Source organism: Diospyros lotus, chromosome 6, assembly GCF_014633365.1.
Source record: "Diospyros lotus cultivar Yz01 chromosome 6, ASM1463336v1, whole genome shotgun sequence".
In the NCBI taxonomy this organism is placed as follows: Eukaryota; Viridiplantae; Streptophyta; class Magnoliopsida; order Ericales; family Ebenaceae; genus Diospyros; species Diospyros lotus.
In genome coordinates, this window is record NC_068343.1 from 2,734,149 (window position 1) to 2,753,528 (window position 19,380).

General features: G+C 35.4%; 2 protein-coding genes across 5 annotated transcripts; both read right to left on the reverse strand.

Annotated features, from left to right (window-relative positions):
- Window positions 1-524: 524 nt before the first annotated feature.
- LOC127804195 (uncharacterized) lies at window positions 525-2,962 on the reverse strand. The gene is made up of 3 exons (XM_052340995.1): window positions 2,460-2,962; window positions 2,236-2,308; window positions 525-1,633 (listed from the first exon to the last, which is right to left on the reverse strand). The coding sequence occupies exons 1-3, from the start codon at window positions 2,526-2,528 to the stop codon at window positions 792-794; spliced, it is 984 nt and encodes a 327-aa protein (XP_052196955.1). The 5' UTR covers window positions 2,529-2,962; the 3' UTR covers window positions 525-791.
- A 1,207-nt stretch (window positions 2,963-4,169) lies between these two features.
- On the reverse strand, window positions 4,170-18,084 carry LOC127803799 (paired amphipathic helix protein Sin3-like 2). 4 transcript variants are annotated; one of them, XM_052340308.1, is made up of 24 exons: window positions 17,857-18,084; window positions 17,609-17,684; window positions 15,578-15,760; window positions 15,304-15,487; window positions 15,107-15,205; window positions 14,768-14,941; window positions 14,370-14,667; window positions 13,666-13,802; window positions 13,137-13,212; window positions 13,027-13,056; window positions 11,922-12,118; window positions 11,681-11,835; window positions 10,899-11,026; window positions 10,512-10,766; window positions 8,011-8,655; window positions 7,691-7,773; window positions 6,908-7,537; window positions 6,656-6,756; window positions 6,302-6,440; window positions 6,068-6,220; window positions 5,803-5,966; window positions 5,436-5,544; window positions 4,643-4,776; window positions 4,170-4,526 (listed from the first exon to the last, which is right to left on the reverse strand). In XM_052340308.1, exons 2-23 carry the CDS (start codon window positions 17,680-17,682, stop codon window positions 4,645-4,647), a joined length of 4,146 nt encoding a protein of 1,381 aa, XP_052196268.1. In that variant the 5' UTR covers window positions 17,683-17,684; window positions 17,857-18,084; the 3' UTR covers window positions 4,170-4,526; window positions 4,643-4,644. The 4 variants fall into 4 exon arrangements, with proteins under 4 accessions (XP_052196268.1, XP_052196267.1, XP_052196269.1 ...); XM_052340307.1 differs by having other exon boundaries at window positions 17,785-18,084; XM_052340309.1 differs by having other exon boundaries at window positions 11,922-12,115; window positions 17,780-18,084.
- Between the last annotated feature and the right edge of the window lie 1,296 nt (window positions 18,085-19,380).

Here is a 19,380-nt window from a genome sequence, read left to right on the forward strand (position 1 = left end):
TGAGATATCAACAACTAATATTTACCCTATCCTATGAAACATGTATATAAAATGCACAGATGGAAGGGAAAAAAATACAACTTAAGAGAGAATATATGCGGGGAAGTGTTTTCAAATCCCCTACAGAAAGGTAAGTGAACAGAAAAGATAGGGGGAAAAAGTAATAGAAAAGAACAAGAAAGAAAAAAGTTCACTAGAATGTTGCCAGAGTAATCGTGACCTTTATTCTCCATTTGGCTGTGTGTTTCATGGAACACAGTTGATTACATTATGAATAGAAACTTGCGCGTATTGTACCATAAGTTGGTTGGACATAAATAATGTGCCGTTCATAATCAAGTAAAAACACTAGTGATTGTATGAACATCTATCCATGTCCTTAACCGCATGTATGTTAAATCACTTTAAAATATTTGAGTAGAGTTCTTAGAGTTACACACAAAATACATAGCATAAATGGATGTACTTTTATACGCATTAAAGCAAACAGAATCATATACGAAAAAAAAGTAAAATGTGCAGGGTAATATTTCAACTCATTGCACTCCATCAGGGGAAACTTGATCATAGATTCACATTGTAAAGAATGTCCTAGAGCAAATTGTCGAAACATAAAGAAAGAATTGAGCTCATCAAAATTACAGCTCACTTTCCGAAAACTACTTCAAGCTCCTAACAGTACAATATGTCTTCATGTTGATTACCAAACCCCTAAGAAGAATGAAAGCACAGCTGATTTAGGATACAAGGGACTGCATATACACAATATTCTACAGAACAAACTGAAATTTCTAGGACCTTGTGATCAACCAATCTGTTTGAAATAATGCAATCCCTCCATTAAAGCCTTCATCCTGCATTATGGGGTCATATTGCTTCCTGCAGCCCGGACATCGATCATCCATCTCAAGAATCTTTTTATGACAGAAAAGACAAAGCTGGAATCCACAAGAACATGGAAGAAAGCTAGAGTCTGTAGCATCCAAATCCTCATAGCATATAGGGCACAAAGAAGGTTGAGATAGAACTTGGTGTGGGTCCAAACTGACGGATCCATGGCCTTGAAGCTGCTCTGAGTTATTGTCTAAAGCATTCTGCTTAGACAGGTTGGGCAGACCCTGGGGACGTAATGTATCATCAGGTTGCCATGCTCCACAAGTCATTGGATACCTAGGAAGGATTTCCTTGGTCTCTGCTTTGACCTCATTGATTCCAGAACTCGCTTTAGACAATTCATTATCAGAAATCATATTGTTGAATTTTAGCACTTCTGAAAGTTGTAAATTTTTATTGTCACTAGTGTTCAAAGAATTTGCAACAGCCTCCCAATCATCCAGGCAGCCATCATCTTCTTCTGTTTCACTCACGCTCCCAGAGCAACATCTACTGCTGGCACTGCTGCAACTGCTACCAGGAAGATCCTTCTCTGAATCATGGAGAGCCAAAACGCGGCTAACATGACAGCTCGAGAGAGACACCAAACCACTTTCATTAACAGTTGAACTCTGAATATTTCCCCCTCTAGATCTCAATTTTGTTCTTCCTTTTGAGCTGTTCCCCTCATCATCCATCCGCAATGATGAGGGAAGAGATCTTCCCCTCCAACATGAAACCGTACGCTCCTCATTTTTAACTGCATTGCAATGCTGGTCTTAGAAGAATGCCCTTACTACAGGGAAATGTGCTATTTCTCTGTGCAACCATTTGCCAATTACAAACTTAATGCATTCCAAGGGAACTAAATAAAAAGCCAATAACTTTATTTTCAGTAGACAGACTTGAGTTTCGATTGTAAAACAAAATGACAATGATGGTCTTTTTCAATCTCACAAACTATATTATATCGTAGCACAATAAAAGATTATGAAAGAGAGTACGGACCTATAAACCTTCTTTTTAAATACAAAGCATAGTTAGAATTTTGAAATTCTGCCCTCTCATAAAACAAAAAACATGAACGCCCAGTTTGCTTCTTCTCCAACATTTTGTTATCAACTGCAGTCTAAATTCCCACATCTACTTTGAGCCCAATGAATTATCCGAACGTTCCCAAATGCCATGCTACTTTATTTCTTTATTTTCCTAACGTTAAATTTCCCATCAACCAAACAGGGCCTAAGAAAGAAAATTTCCTCTCCTAATCAACAATCAAAATTTTCTAACTAGCATAGAAATCAAATAAGCCAACATCATTTTCACACCGGGAGGAGAAGGGGGCAAGAAAAAGAACTGCACCGGTAGCCTGAGAAAGCCATTGCTCACGCCGAGCATCGACCTTGCTCTGTTTCAATTTCGCCAATCTGTTCGTCTGGAGCAACAAACAACAACACGAACCAGGGCACATAAAATCAACAATAATTACAATCCAATACAACATCTAAACACATATACATATATATATATATATGATTATACATAAAGAGATAGACATACAGAAAATGTATAATGTAGATGGGTACCCGTTTCTTCTTGGGCAGGTCCTTGGAGAGAGCAGAAAGAGAAGGCTTTAAGCACGAATCGAAACCCATGGCTTCTTATTCTCCGAGGTTGATTCGTTAAATCCAATTTGGAGAACAATACCAAGAGAGGGCGAGAGAGGAAATCAAAATACCAGTTGCGGTCGGCCAGGAAAATGAGAATTCTGTGTCTGTGATTGTGAATGTCTTATATAGCGCTGTAGTGTAGGCTTGAATAGAATATAATCATAATAATTAATATTACGATGTCCTTGACCAATTGGCCCCCCTTTTTTTTTTTAGTTTTACTCAAAAAAATCTTTAATCCACGCACAATTTTTAGCCAAAATCATTTCATCCTCTCTAATGTCTATAGACCAACATGCTCTTAGTCTTAGTGAATACATATGTGAGTGGAAGATCAAAGTTTGGGACTTGTCCTCTTAAATAAATATTGATTATTGATAACTATTTACAAATAAATTTGATTTTACGATTTTATAGTAATTTAAACTTTTGAACACGTGCAATTGAACTATTTACACTATTTGAAGGAGTTGGGTTTAATTTATCTGTGAAAAAATCCAAGTGCTAGACATCAACAGAGTAGAAAGTTGGTTTAAAAAATAAAAATTTTGTATCTTTTTTGATAAAAAAAAAATTAAAATACAAACATTACATAGATTTTTTTTATTGCTACTCATTGATGAATAAGAGAAATGTGATCACTCTTATTAAAAACCTTAATAATATTATAAGTCCCATATTTATCTTATCTGCTTGGTTGGTTGATTTAAAACATTAAATTTTAAAATTGAAACTATTAATCTGTTTAAGGGTTAGAGTGTTCTTAATAAAATTTCAATACACTCAGTAAACAACACAATAATAAGCTAAGTAATCCTAATTTACATGACTTCTCGATCAATCTCATAATTTGTATAATCAACAATTCATATATTCTTAACGGAATGATATAAATTGGAATCTTAAGTTACACTAAAATGAGAATAAAATAAATACAATATAAAACCAAAACATGTAAATGACATTTTAAAAAAAATATAGAAAACAAAAACGCAGAGAGGCATGTAAATAAAAAAATATAGACTTTTATGTAAATATAATTTTTATATAAAAAATAATTATTTAATCAAATATTAACATAAATTCCATCATCATTCAAATAAACATAAATACAAATTAATTCTATATTTAATATGATTGTTCGAACAAGGGAGATAAAATTATTTTTATCTTTAATATGATCATAAAACAAAAATATATTTTTAAATTAAAAACACATTCTTAATATTATAAAACAATTTCTAAATATTTTTAAAATCATAAAAAAAAATTTAATATTTATTGACGAAATAGAAAACATTCAAAAACCTAAAACGACTCCATTTTAGGATTTCTGTACATCAGAGGCGAAGCCATCCAAATAGCCAAAAAGACTCGACATGACTTTTACCCCCATAGCCATAGATAAACGACCACCACATCACTTTTCATACTTGTGGTTGAGTCAATTAAAAATTACTCGAAATAATGGCATTTAGACATGAGAGCAGTCCGACTGTTAAATGTTAATCCATTTGTTTGGATCTAAATCCAAAATGTTTGTCGAAAAGCTTTTGATCAACACATGAACTTAACAAAATTTTTGGGATGTCAACCAAACACCTAAAATTAGAACATTTGTAATCGTTTTCATGAAAATAGTTTTCCATGTAAAATATTTTTACATAAAAAACATTTTACACTGTAACAAACGGAACCTATAACTTACATAATTCTGGGGAGGAGGTTGTGCCACTATAGATCATGGCACAACCAAAAAGAAAACATGAAAGACAGCAGCAGCATAAAACAAATGACCAACCAACTAAACTCTACACCAACAACAGGGGTTAACCTATTTACACACCAACGCCCCAAATTTAAGTATAGATGTGAAAGGCCCTCCGTCCCACATAAAGAGCTGGCCATCCATTCCTTATTTGGCCAACACAGTGAACACCACAACGAAGCCGCCATGACAAAGCTTTACAGCTTCCATCATCCCTGCAATATTAATAACCAAGTACACTACAATGATACTGCAGCTTTTTAATGTAAAGGCAAAGCAGTGACGCAGAAAGACCATATCTACCCCTACATCAATCAAAGAAAGGGCTTACGGTTATGAGTCTGTCAAAAATCTGTGAAAGCGTTCTACTCTTTCCTTGCCATGGTATGAAGGTCTGCCAGCTGATGAGCTTCTTTGCTTTTTCACCCGGAAAAAGAAGTCTTCTGTATCTAATACATAGGAGATCTGGTACAACGGAACTTCCATTATCAGCCAGATAGAATAAAAATAAACCATGGAAGCAAAAGGAAACCAACCTCCGTACTTACACAAACACTGACGGTTTCACACAAACATACAAGGACCTAATTCATATGCATATAAATCGACACATACTTGTTCTTGTGATCTCAAATGCATGCACCCCGCATCCCAAAGTCTGTTTTGAAATTCACTTATTCCCTAGAGTTTTTTTTTTTTTTTTTTTGGGGGGGGGGGGGGTGTTTAAATATCCCCTACAGCTTTTCCTCATTTTAATATTTTTATTTTGATTTCTTTTACTCATTTCATCGTATAGAGGGATTCCCAAGGAACTGCAGCTTGGTCCTGACTCCAATCTTCCTTTTTCTGTCTTACCTTCACTTAAACTACAGTTTACACCTCATAGCCAGGCCCCGTTTCTCCTCAAGTCCCAATCTTACCAAGCTTAAATTAACCAGGACCCCCTCCCCGTCCCCATCCTCTCACATCCAAATTTAACACTGATCTTACATAGCTATGGCCCAGAACCAGATTACACACACACACATTCTCCCAGAGACAGAAAATGAGGGGGCAGGGGAATAAAAGAACAGTTCCATGCAACCATTGCTATGCTATCGTGTCTGTTGCAAAGAGTGAAGTACCTTTGATGAGAGGCATGCCATCTTGCATTCCAAACCATTGACCAAACGAACACCTTCCATGGCCTTGCACACATCAGATGATTCAAGGCCTGCATATTTGCGCTTATTTCTGCATATTGGTTCATATGCACATATTTAATTAGTGAATCACACATTGAATCTAATTATTCGATAACTTCTATACTATTTCTATATCCAACAAAAATATAAAGAAAAGAAAAATTATTGGAAGTTGCATCCCAGAGGTAAGCACCATGAGGCAACAATTTGCTTGAAACTATTTTTTTTATCAAGCACAATTTGTTTAAAGTATGATATGAGGATGCACAATTTACTCAATCCAACATCATAAATTAAAAATAAGTACCTCCGCAGAAAGATGCCAGATGGTTCCTTCTTGCTGGATACAATTGGCAGAAAATCATTGTGCAGATAAGCTGCAAAGTTAGGGTCCACAGAAATTGCAACTACTTCAGCCTTGTCATTCCCATCGTCCATCAGCTGAATGGACAAATGAGATGGGGCAGATGACTGCAACAAAGATATAAGCAACTGAAATATCCACATACTGAAAAATATATAAAAAAGTAACCCAAATAATAATAATGAAAACAAAAGGCTGAGCAACCTACACATTCAATTCGGTATATGTTCTCATCATGGAGGACAACATGTACATTGCCATAATAAACTGAATCAACATAATTCTCTCGCATCCGAGATTTTTCATATTCATACAACTGAAGAAGCTTATTGTCAGTCTCATCAGCAGCAACAGTTTGAAGCTAACAACAGAAACAACAAATTAGAGCAGTTGCTGGCAAGCAAGTGACAGACAGGCAAAACTTGGCCCACAGGCAGTTTACCTGTTTAACCAGCTTATATATCAACTTGTCCAACGTAAATAGCACGTAAGACTGGTTTCCAATAATAGCCCGGCAATCATCTTCAAACTTTGCATTGTCAGCTGACCCATCAAGTAAATTGTATAGGGCACTCATAAATCTGCAGATAAGTAGTCCATGAATAAAATAAAAACACAATCATAATCCATAATCCCACTAAGTTCAGCTACAAGAATTCTAGAGCTACAGACATATCTATGCATGGCTATATCAGTTGTACAGCTCTTATATCCCATGTCATATTTAAGAGAGTCCATGAATAAAATTCCATAAGAAATTATTAGTTGATTAATGAGCAATGCTATGTCAAACTACCTTCCATAAAGATCAGGGGGATTAGCATCCTTTGCTGTTCTCCATTTCATTTCACCACCGGTTGAATTCTGTTTTGCAGATAATAATCTTTCGTAAAGTACCTGGAGGAATAAAAAATATAGCATCATTCACTACTATTCTACAAAGAAGATCTCTATCATATTCATTAGGAAGAAAATCATATTGTACCCAACCACTGCTAAGTCACAAATGAAGGTGGTGGGGGGAGAAGAAAAAAGAACAGTAGCTTACTTGATGAAGCCTAAAAAGCACATAGAAAGTGTCATTCCCGTAAAAAAGCCGAGAATCCTTTCTCCTGTTCTTTTCATTATCACGTAATGCTGAAGTGACACACTTTGCAAGAGGCTTCACGGTACGGAGAAAGTTTTCTGACACTGGTGGTGATATACCATCTCCAACTAAGTGTGAATCAGGCATCCCCTCAGCCTCACCTTCACTCTCAACTTTACCATCCATCTCATCTTGTTCTCCATCTTCATCTTCCTCATGGTCCTCCCTAGAGCATTCATCAGCAGCAGACTCGCTGCCTGAAACATCCTCACCCTCAGAAACATTTTCACTGTCCTCATCATCAGCATCCAGGTCATTTTCTCCTCCAGCATCCTGACAACCTATCTCTTCGCCATTCCCAGCTTGATACTGCATGCTTTCAGCACAATGCTTCGTTTTAGGGATAGCTTGTGAGCCACCATCACCGTATACAACAGAGTTATCCTCTTCAAAATCACCATTAGGAGATAACTCGCCCTCTTCCTTCTCAATTTTGGAGGCCTCAACAGACTCCTTGTGATATCTGTTAACTTTAGTACCCTCTGCAAATGCTCCATTTGCCAGTGGAACTGATCTTGCCCCATTGGCACCCTAAATCAGAAAGAAGTATGCAATCATCTTAATCCATAGAAGTCCAGAGCAAAGCCCAGGGGAAACACAAATGGAATCAAAAGAACCGAACTCAATGTGCTTTAAGCAATGCAAATAAAAACTCAAAACTTGTTTCATAACTGACAGGCATACCTCTAATTGAGGTACATCATTGATATTAGACTTCGCATTATTATTATCTTCAACAGCAGTAGGACTGGATCCAGGAGTTGCACCTTGCCCATGGAATTAAAAGTAATCTTAGTATCACAAAGTAATTGAATCCACGAAAAAGGAAAAACACACACTCACATGCAGAATCTAGATAGAAAAATGATAGAAGTCAACCAGAAACTAAAAAATCAGAGGAATAAGTTATGTTAAAACAATTAAAATATACAAAGGTGATCTTAATGAAACACCATGTACCACAGAAGAATATAAATCATTTAGTGTTTTCCCAGTACACAAACCTGATGTCAATTCCATAATGATTCTAGCATTAGTGTTATCTGCTCCAGTAGCAAGTGATGCATTGGAACTTGTTAATCTTTCACTAGAAGCCATTGCTATATCAATTCCAGACACTTTATCCATAGTATCCATAATCTTCTGCTCTTTCTCTGATTGGAAAGCACCATCTTTGGTCAAAGTATCTCCATTTGGCAAACTAGTCTTGGAAGAATTTGCCAACTCTGGTGACCTGCTTTCAGCACCAATATTAAAAGGTTTTGATTGCTTAGAATTCGAGATAGCAGCATCAGAACCTGGGATACCATCTTCTCCTATGCTTCCTTTAATACTTTTTCCAGTATGATTTCTACCCTTTCCAGCATCTTCATTACCATCTGAACTGCGAGGCCGAGAAGCGACACCTAACACTGGTTCCAAGAAAGTTGTCCATAGTCTCATAACTTTATTCAGTTGTTCTTTCGTTGTGCAAACTTCCTCACAGGAATATTTAATAAGTTTATACAAGTCTTCATGAATATCATCGTCAGAGTATTCAAATTCAAGATTTGGAATAATGGGATGTCTGCTTCCAGCAGCTATAGCGAGAACTACATCATCCACTTTTTGCATTTTCTCCTTTATTTCTTTGATCTCAGCCACCAAAGCTGTTCATTAGAAGATGAAAAGATCCATGAGAACAAAAGGTCAAAGAACATGAAAAAATGAGAGTTCTACATCTCAAAAGTTGCCCTTGTTGAAATTAAAATCACTGTACAGTTGTAAACTTGCATGAGTCATCTCATCATTCTTGTATAAATTAGATGCAGTTGTAAGTGAAAAATGAGAGCACCAGTGAACAGAAAATGGATGCTTTGCAACGAACAGAAACATAAAATGGAAAACAATTAGAGATAGTGAGATGAGAAAACAATTCAACAAGAGATTGACAACATAAAATGTATCATATCCATTACTTCCAAATCAACAAATCAATCACCCATTCAAAGAGAAAACAGGTAAATATCGACTGGTAAAGGTAAAGAGGACGTTTCCCAAGTCTCACCGTGCAGAAAATTGGAACAAATATAGCTCACAATTAGAGATAGTGGTGACAACATTAGCATCAGTGAAAGACCCTCACCCCCAAAGACCAGGGAAAAATAAAAAAGAAAGAGAGAAAATGATGAAACAAGCATCCAAACAAGTATGGATGTGGCAGGTGGTATATATTGGAGCCAGCCAAAAATTTTATGAAGATGGTAGTGATTTTGGTAGCACTGCCGATGGTGATCGGCCCAGGGTATTTGTAATGGCAGCAAAGGGATAATGAACTCCACAGTAACAACAAACTGTGCCAAGTATGTAAAGATGCCAAATGTTAGCAGACACAGCAATAGTATGGTGTGCTAGTTCCAGAATTAAATAGAAACAAGGATTATGATGCATACATTGGGGTTTTCCATTAAGAATAAAAATATCTTTCTATAAATCTAGGAAGTATAGGCACCTCACAGAAGGTGTTGCTTTTGGGTCTAACTGCCATTCAAATGTACCTTTTCAAGATCAAGTTTTCCTTCAAAGGAAGGATAAACTTAAATTATCTAAGGCCATTCACAGAACTAAGTCAAGAGAAACATTTTGGTAGGCATCCTGGTTCAGATCCTTTATGTTGACCCTTTTCTTTTTCTACTTAAAAAGACACAAATTTCATAACAGCAAACATTCTCTTTCTACTTTTATTTATTGATTTTATTTTGGGAGGGGATGAGTCTCTGATTAAGAGCTGCTGAATAGACCAGCATAACTTCAAGGTAGTCCAGTCTGACATTAATCAAGTGCAAAACTGAATCAATCACAATTCATTGTAAAGTGAAAAGATATCAAGAGCTACAATTTGAAGTCAGAATGAAGAAGACATGTACATTATGAATAGAAAACAGTTAGGGTCTAGTAATCCTTCTTCAATAACATTACAAGGTAAGCATAAAAATAAAGAACCTCTTGTCAAGAAATGAAGAAGCACTCAGTTTTGCGTCATCCCCTATAATCAAACTGAGAACATCACATATCCATATCCCAAACTTGAAAGAGGGTAAAAAACTAATGATTTTTCCTTATACATGCACTACAACCACAAAAGTAAAAAGTTGTCACGAATTAATAATCAATGCCAACTTACTACTTATGGGTTGTAGAAAGCAGAATCAAGAAACGAGATCATGCATCAAAATACATAAACTTAATTATCAGCAAAAGAGAAGGGTGCTTCATGAGGTATAGTATGTGAACTTTCAGGCAAAGTATATTTCAAGACTTGCCACTTATCTTATAAATTTGCTTGGTTCTAATTTCCCTAAAAATTCTGTATGTATTTCTGAAGTCATACCACATAATCTGTACATATAAAGTTTATTTGGGCTTCAAAGGAGTATCAAAGCATAAAGCTAACATGAAAAAACACAATAATCTAGTCATTTAAAATTCACAACTACAATAATCTTGATGTTAGGCTTTAACTTACATTTTGTGCTCAAGTTCTTTGAATCCTGTTGTTTGAAATAGAAGCTGCGATGATCCAGAGACTTGTAGTGGTTCTTAGCATATATTTCAGCCCAGACCTTGTTAAAATCAGAACGACATTTGCTCCACTCCTCTTGTTTCTGTTTCAGGCGGATTAGTATGACAGGCAATGCAACAGATGGGTTCTTACGTAATATGTCCATCACATCCAAACCATGATCACCATATAGACGCTCAATGCACCTTACATTGAGAGCTACATAAAATGAGAGAAAAACAAAATAATCAGAATAAAAAGGACTAATGCATACCCATTTGCAAGTAAAATGAAAGAAATAAAATCTAACATCATGTTTAATTAAATACCCCAAGATGATATAACTTAAACCTGTAAGGTGGTCTTCAATTTGGAATGGACTCTCTGGTGTGATTGTATTATCATTAAGGCTGTTCAACAATTCCTCTGCCCGCTTAGCAGTTGAGCTCACAGACTCTAACAACATGTCTAGCTCAAACCTGAAAGTGTCAAATAATAAATTCATTGTAACTTACCAAGCAAAAAGATATGCATAGAAGAACAGTAACTATGCTCCACAATCTAACATGAATCAACAACAACAACAACATATCCAGCCTTTATCCCACTACACAATCTAACATGAATGAAGGCTTAAATCAGTTGAACAAGGAAAACCTTTTTTTTTTTTTTTTGGTGATAGGTAAACTTACAGGAAACTTCAGTCTTTGAATATATTCACTCTTCAAATATTGCAACACCCACTAACACCACCTAGTTGGATTAAGGTTTGTGATTGTTTTTGTACTGGTAATATGACAGTGGATAAATGCAGTCTAGAATTTTTTGCCCCTCAAGTATGAAGTCTAGAATTGATGTAGCTGATTCCACCTAACGGGATTAAGGCTTGGGATTGTTACTGGTGTTGCGCAACATGCAGTAACAAAAGAAACCTAAAACTTCATAATGAACCTAATGGACACTTAGGTCACTTAACCCTAAAGATTTATGCAAGGAAATGCATTTTCCTCTCTTTGCATAGCAATATTTAGTTGTTTTAGTTAGGCTATAGCAGCATAAACTAAAACAAAAGATGAGACAGAGAAGAAGTGAGGGAAGGAAAGTTTCAAATAAATATCAGAAGCACTTTTTACCTATCATCCTCGCATCTGAATAGGCTTTCTTCATACTGATTTCTGCGCATGTGTTTGAAAGAGTAATCCTCACTGCCAGACGTTACAGACACCCAATGGTCATTTAAGACCTGAGCACCAAGTTCTGATCTCTGACTTGCTATAGGAATCGGATACTACATGGAGTTGAGAAAAAAAATCATAACACCACCAAAGTTATTGATCATCAACCAAACAAAAGCAAAGGTGAAAAATAACATACATCCTCAGGCAGTAGCCGGTAGCTAGGCGTACAACGTTGGCAATTGGACAGGTCAAGCTCTTGAATAGATTTTCCAATGTACTTCTCCTTATACCTTTCCTTTTCTTTTGCCACTTCAGGTTCACGCTTATGCTCTTTGTCCTTGTCCTCTACCTTCACTGATTTGGATACATGCCCTTCAGTCCACAAAGATTCTGCTATAACAGAAAAGCTTGTCAAAATTTTCTAAACATTAATTGGAACCAACTCCAATGGAATCAAAATCTTATTTCATAATTTTAATGATTCCAACAGAATTAGAATTCTAATTATGTTGTTTAGATGGAAATACTAAATTATAATTGAATTCCAATTTTCACATATGAAACCAAAATTTAAATGGAAATGGAATTAAGTAGTTTGTTTGGCCATATTAACCTTAACAACCCAGTCAAAGTAAAAGGTTAATATATACCATTAAACAATTGATTTTAATTTTTAAATGTGCTCTATAAAATACATAACACTGAGTTACATAAGAGTATTGTAGAAAAAAAAATAATTAAGATATTAAGTATAAAAAATGTGATTGTGTAGTCATGACATATATAACCATGACATTTTATCATTAAAAATGTTATAACTAAAATAAGATGTTAACTAAAATATTATAAATACAATTTCAGCAAGTATCTTTTCACAAAATTTCAACTAAGATAAGAAAATTAACATATCACAAAGATGGAGCAAGAGAAGGAGAAGGAGAAGATAAAAAACCCTATAAATATTATAAATAAAATGGGAGCGGGTGTTCGTGGAAATAAAATAAAAAAGTGGGACCTAAGAATTCTAATTTTTTATTTAACAATTCCGACAAACTTTTGGTGGGATTCTAATTCCAGAGTTTTGAGGGTAAATGGAATTTCAATTCATGAGTTTGTTAGGTTTCCAAACAGGCATTAAAGGATAAGCAAAATTCAAAGGCTTCTTTTACTTGCTTAAATATGCAGTCATAAAAGAAAATAAAATCCATTACAGTGATCAGTTAACAAAAGAAATGGTATAGTTTTCTGAAGACAACACAACCTTTATGTCCTATAACAAAAGCAAAGGGCATGTTACATACTTTTATTCATAACTCCAGCAAGGAATACATCTGCAATAGAGGTATTAATCAGAAAAAGATCTTCAAATGTCTGGATCAAACAAGTTCAGGAACAAGATTTCAGAAGTTACCAATATTCTCACAACGCTCCAGAAATTCATTGAAACCCTCCATAAGATCAGGATATTTCCCAAGTAAATCAGCAACCTGAGATGAACAAATTTCAGAATGACCTAAATTCACCAACAAGTAAAGGAAATCTTCAAAGAAATTCAAAATAAGGATATGGAGGAAAATGTATTAGTTCATAATTCTTATTTACACAAAAGAGGAAGTTCAAAGGAGGGGGAACTGCAAGGGGAAGTCGGGAAGGGGCCATCTTGGCCCATGTAAGGATCCATGTACATGTAGCGCACACAGTGGTCAGTAAAAGACAACCCGATGTAACAACCATAACTTTAAAACTTATACCAAACATAATACATGGGCCCAATACCTGTTTAAGATTATTCCCATAACCCAAAGAGAATCAACATTAGCCAAATTCAGCAATGATATTTAACACAATTTCTTGTTAATAAATGGAATATCTTGATTGCTCAATAGTTGCAAAAAAGATAATTGCCACAAAATAGATAGGAGGGATTATGTGGCACATACCAAACCTTGTAATTCCTTTCTTGAAATTATTTCTGTGCTGTAAATATGAAGACATTTCAAGAAGGCCTGGTAATCATCAGAACTGTGCAGCCTCTCCTTTACTTTCTCACAGAAAGTGAGCTCTTGCTTGTACAAGCCTGGAATGACAACATATGAAAGGTTTAAAATTTAAGGAAATGGTGAGGCAGTGCATCACATGGCAATAATCCAACTAAAAAGAAGAAAACATAAAACAAATCTCAACTTACAAAATAGTAAGATACGTAAAACAGGAATACACTCCGAAGAGATCTAGTATAAGCATAATGCATTCTAATTAATTGAGGATGGTGGGGAGAGGAAAGAGTTCAGGGTTCGGGATAAGGGGTCAGATATCCCCAGCAAGTTACACATAATGCAGTAAAGAGTAAACTCCATGAAATCATGATTCAGAATTAACAGACAAATTTTTTGGTTAGGTCTAGCATTTCCAAGATCCACCAAAAATAATCACAGGTAAAACAAAAGAGAAAATAACAAATACTTGTATATTACAACAATCAAATAAATATGACTTTAAGAACCAAATTTCTAAAGTAAAAAAGGGGACATAGTAGTCACAGCTTATTCACCACAATGCTAGAATAAAAAGGAAAAGGAAAAAATGCAAAGCATAAAATTATTGAAATGCATCTCTATAATCATAAAAAAAATCACCAACTCACTTCTTAAGGTATCTTTATCTTCATAAGAGGCTCCAACTGGATTTGCTCCAAAGTCCTCAACCTTCCGGGCAGATTTTCTTTTGTCATTAAGACGTTGATTGTTGAAATCTCTATTGCTATCATGCTCAGATTCTCTGTAATCCTGATCACGGTTTCTTCTCTCCCTGTTCTCCTTTTCTGCACGCTTCCGCTGATCCTTCTGCATTTTGATCATCGTTTTGTCATCATCCATGTCATTGTGGTCTACACTTACATCGCGATCTGTCTGGGGAGCCATAATCCTGTCTCTCCGGCGTTGCTAATAAAAAGAAGGTTTATCTTCTTAAATGATGAGAAATAAAGAATACAGAAAAGAAGGGAAGAAAAAGAAAGAACAAGAATATATCTACATATATTACCTTGTCAATTGGTGCCTGCCGAGGTGCAGTCATAGCAGAGCTGCGCTCATCATAGCGATGAAAAGGATGTCGGCCAAATGGAACATGCGGTGCTGATGGAGGGGCTGAAGTATCTGGTAAAAATCTAGTGAACTCCTCAAGCAAATCAGGGTGATCTGCAAAAAGTACAGCAACCTACAAAACAAAGCAAAACAATCTCACAAACACTTATTCTTTTCTTTCTTTCTTTGTTTTTTGTTATAAGTAGATAGAATCTATAAAACTACCAATAGTTCATGTAGAGCAAAGCAATAAGTGCCACTTAATATTTTTGCTTAAAAAGAAGTACTAAAGTGTTACCTCATGGTAGACCTCAGTGATCCCCTTGTGCTCCTTCCTATACATATTCAAGATTTCTAGAAATGACTTATATACATGATCATCATTTTGGAAACGCTTCTGTAGAGAGAAAGATAATCGATTAGATTGCTATAAACAAAAGAAAGAAAAAAGTCACTAAATGCAGAGATTTTGAATTAAAAAAAAAAAAAACTTGCCTTTATCTTGTTTACAAAACTTATAGCTTCTTCAAACTCAACGGTTCTTTTTGGCTGGGCCTCTTCCTCATCAGTGATGGTAATTTCATAGCCTTTTGGCAAGAAGGTGTTAAATCCAAATATTAGATTGTTGTGCCCTTTGAACAGTTCCTTCACCCTTGTTATGACACCAGTTGTGTCGATCCTGGAAGAAAAATTCAGTGATATGAAGATGAGATGTTTGATGCCCTCATAAATTGGCGAGCCATAAAAGAACAAAGAGGAAGCTATGTACCTTTGAGCCTTGAAATCTTTCATGACATCAAGAAACATATCATATTTTTCTCTTTGATCTTGAAACATGTCCTTGACTTCTTTGAGATAGGTTAAAGCATCATTGGTAGTTAGTTTCTGTGTACCTCCCCCTCCACTGCCTCCACTTCCTCCACCTCCACTGGGAATCTGGGGCTGCCCATAGCTTCATCACCAGAAAGATATTACATTTAACATGAAATCAACTCATCCAATAATAAATTCAGTAAACTGAGATCCATATAAGTAGTTGTTGCACCATGCACATGATATATCATATATGTGCGTGTGTGTATCTTCATCAATAGATTCAGTAAACCGAGATTCATATAAGTTGTTGTTCACTGTGTACATGATATGTGTGTCTTCATCCATGTGTTCTAGAAAATGGCTACATATACTTCAATGTCATTTTATACGAAAATTTAGTTTGGTTTTGGAGGGCAAGCCTTACAGAGCATTTGGTACATGGATTAGGGGCAAATATTACTCCTGAAAACACATCGAACAGGGAAAACACATTGAACCAGAGGGAGACACCACCGACACTGGCCACTTGCAAAGGCTGCCAAGCTGCCGCTGATAGCCAGGATCTCTTTTCTCCTTCTTCTTCTTCCTGATTCTTGGGGTTTCCAGATCTGGTTTTTGGATCTTCGATTTCCAGATCAATGTTTCTTCTTATTTGATTTTTGGGTTTTGATCATTGTTCCTTCGATTTCAATTTTTGGGTTTTGGGTCTTCTTTTGTTTCTGAATCAGAAAAGAGATCTTGGTTTTCCATTTTATTTCTTTTCCTTCCATAAATCATATTTCCAAGATTGGGTTTGTGCAATTCATACCAATAAAAGTTGCTCATTATCTTTCCCCCAAAAAAATGCAGCAATCAAGATGGTTATGTATAATATTGCAAACATAATTTGTTTTCTAGTATGTAAATATGGGCAAAATAGTCATTTAGCAATCAAAGTCCGTCTATATACCTCATTCAGAATTTACTATATCAAACATGGGATGGTATACCCTAGGGTTATAACTCCTTCAAACTTGGTGTACCAAACATGGGTAGGGATTACTTAATCCCATCACTAACTACTCCAGATACCAAACACCCTGTTAGACGCAACAGTAAAACTACTCCTTAGTAACAAGAAGGTCAATGGTTTGACTTGTGAAAACGGTCTCTTTTCTGCTAAGAGTTAGTTTGGTTTTTGGAAGGAAAATTTTAGTAGCAATGGCAAGGTTGCTCTTTCACAACTGGAGGCTCAAGGGTTGAAGTGCAAGTTAAGAGTAGAGTTGTATACAGAAACTACATTACCCCAATCCTTGCTGGACCCTTGTGCACTGACATGCCTTTTTAAGAATAAAAGGCCTCATTTGTCAGGCAGCAAGGTGAAGAAAAACCTCCCATTTAGGCAATTAGGTCGCAGTACGTGGCTGCTGTTTTGTATTTTCAATAGCCGAATGTTCAGTTTTTCTGTTTTTTATTATTATTTTTGCTTTCAGAAAAATAAAACTCCGCAAAATGAATAATAATTAATAAAAACAACACTCAATGAAAGTCCCTCTCTTACTTCGCAGTTCTTGTGAAGATTGTATCTGCAAACATAAAGTAGATGAGAACATGTATAAATAACGGGCTTCGCCAAAATATGATCACAGATTTTCCTACTAAAATCACGGAACAACTGAAATCCAGTGAGGAAACCCAAAATCCCTCACAGATTCCAAGAAATCCGCACAGCAATTGAAGGATGAACGTAGCATGGAACACAAAAATGAGAACCCAACCGCTCAACAAATCAAACCCTACAGCCGCCGGCCAAGCGTGAACTAGGCAGTAACACAGTAAGTAGACAAGCCAAAACCGGAAAATTTTCTAACCTAATCCACTTGCATGATACATAATCAACCGAAACCAAACCAACAAATCCTCCAGAATCAAACAATTGCATAAAGAAAAAGATACAAAAGATAAAAAGGACATATATCTACAACGATAGAAAGAGAGAACTCACGATTCCCCACGAGAAGAACTAAACGGCCGCTTAAATTGCGAGTTAGCGTGAACATCATCTCGTAATCGCTTCATCTCTGCACAAAAACAGAATCAACTTTTTCCCTTTCCTTTAGGGGCAAGCCGTAACAGAAGAAGAAAACCGTAACATTCGAAATCAAGTCCAACAAACCTCACCACTCGAAGCACCGCCAAGGTTTCCTCGGCAGAGGAACAGAAAACCACTGGGCAGATCTAACGAGTACCTACCTAGAAAAGCAAAACCCAGTTCAATTGTTCCGATCAACTATTCCAGAGAGCGAATCGGTCCCTGCTTCGCCCTCTGTTATTCCTTCGGATTTTCTTCTCCAACGTTGAGAAGGAAAGAGCCAACGAGTTCAAGAGGAACAACAAAGAGGTTAAACCGAAGAGAGAGAGAGAGGAGGCAGAAAGAGAGAGAGAGATGGGCGAGAGAAAATGCGTAGAGAAGAGTTCCCTTTCCCTACTGTCCGTCTTAATTTTACGTGACACTGTGTGTATGTAATAACGCGTAATCTCAACCCCAAATTACAAAAATTCAAAATTACTTCACAATTTAAAAACAAATAAAATTCTTATATAATAAAGATAATATAATTAAATAGTAGGAAACTAAATTTTGAATAATACATTTTCATATATTCTCTTATTTAAAACCAAATATCTCATGCCACCGCCACATTGTGTGACCCTCACTATATAATAATTATATGATATATATATAACATTACATTACTCAATTTTATAAATTCTACCATTACATTAGCCGTCACGTGAATTACATTTTGTTCTAGCACGTAGCACAACATTACACATACTTGCATGAAATTAGATGGCTGGGCCTTAGGGCCCAGGGCCTGTTTTGGAAATATATCTCTGATTGTTTGGGCCTTGTCCACCCACCGTGGGCTTTTCTACTACGTTGGCCCAATAAGATTTGTTTTGTGTTTTAATAAGGTTTCAGTACTCCTCTAGGACAAACCAAAATACCAAACTTTAAGAGAAAGTAAAACAATAGCTACAAAGAAATAAATAAATAAAAGAGAGAGAGAGAGAGCGAGAGAGAAAAAATAATTTAAATATTATACTTACCTTAATAAATTAAATGAAATCATAACCCTTCCATCCACTCTTACTTTATTCCCTTAAAAGAGGTAAATTCAAAGGCTAACAGTGCATGGAGCGAAAATGTCAACAATTTACACCTTATAAAAAGAGTGACGATTTTAATTAAAAATAAAAAAACAAAACAGCCCAATGTCTTAGACTTGGTTGCAAGAAAATTTATCACCCCTGTGATTGTTGAATTTTAAAATTGTTTTTGTCGATATTTAATAATAAATTTATTGTACTAAAAATATTATCATTAAATTAACTAAGTTTGCAAAAAATAAAATAATTAATGGGCGCAAGGAAGTCCTTGTGACTAAATCTTATATGATTATGATTCGTAGAGATAATGTTCATCTTGACATTTTGAAACTCATTATAATTATGATTATTGTAAATGATGTTTATATTTTATATTTTGAATTTTTTTTAAAATTTTAATTCTTTATAGATAATTACCTATTATTTTTATAGAAGATCCATAGAGATTTTTAAATATCAAAATTATCTTATTTGCTAACTATGAGAGATCTATGTTTACAAGGAAATTTAAATATTTTTAGTCAATTTTTTTTTTTTTGACTTTTAGGGTTTTTTAGTCTTTTAATAGAATTTTTTCCATGACACAATAAAATAATTCATGTT

Coding starts and splice junctions, on each gene's coding strand:
- LOC127804195 (XM_052340995.1), bottom strand. CDS start 2,528: ATGGGTTTCGATTCGTGCTTAAAGCCTTCTCTTTCTGCTCTCTCCAAG. Junction 2,309..2,459: donor ACCTGCCCAAGAAGAAACGG/GTACCCATCTAC, acceptor TTGTTGCTCCAG/ACGAACAGATTGGCGAAATT. Junction 1,634..2,235: donor ATGGCTTTCTCAGGCTACCG/GTGCAGTTCTTT, acceptor ATTGCAATGCAG/TTAAAAATGAGGAGCGTACG.
- LOC127803799 (XM_052340308.1), bottom strand. CDS start 17,682: ATGAAGCGATTACGAGATGATGTTCACGCTAACTCGCAATTTAAGCGG. Junction 12,119..13,026: donor TGCTGGAGTTATGAATAAAA/GTATGTAACATG, acceptor TTTCTGTTATAG/CAGAATCTTTGTGGACTGAA. Junction 5,967..6,067: donor ACATATACCGAATTGAATGT/GTAGGTTGCTCA, acceptor TCTTTGTTGCAG/TCATCTGCCCCATCTCATTT.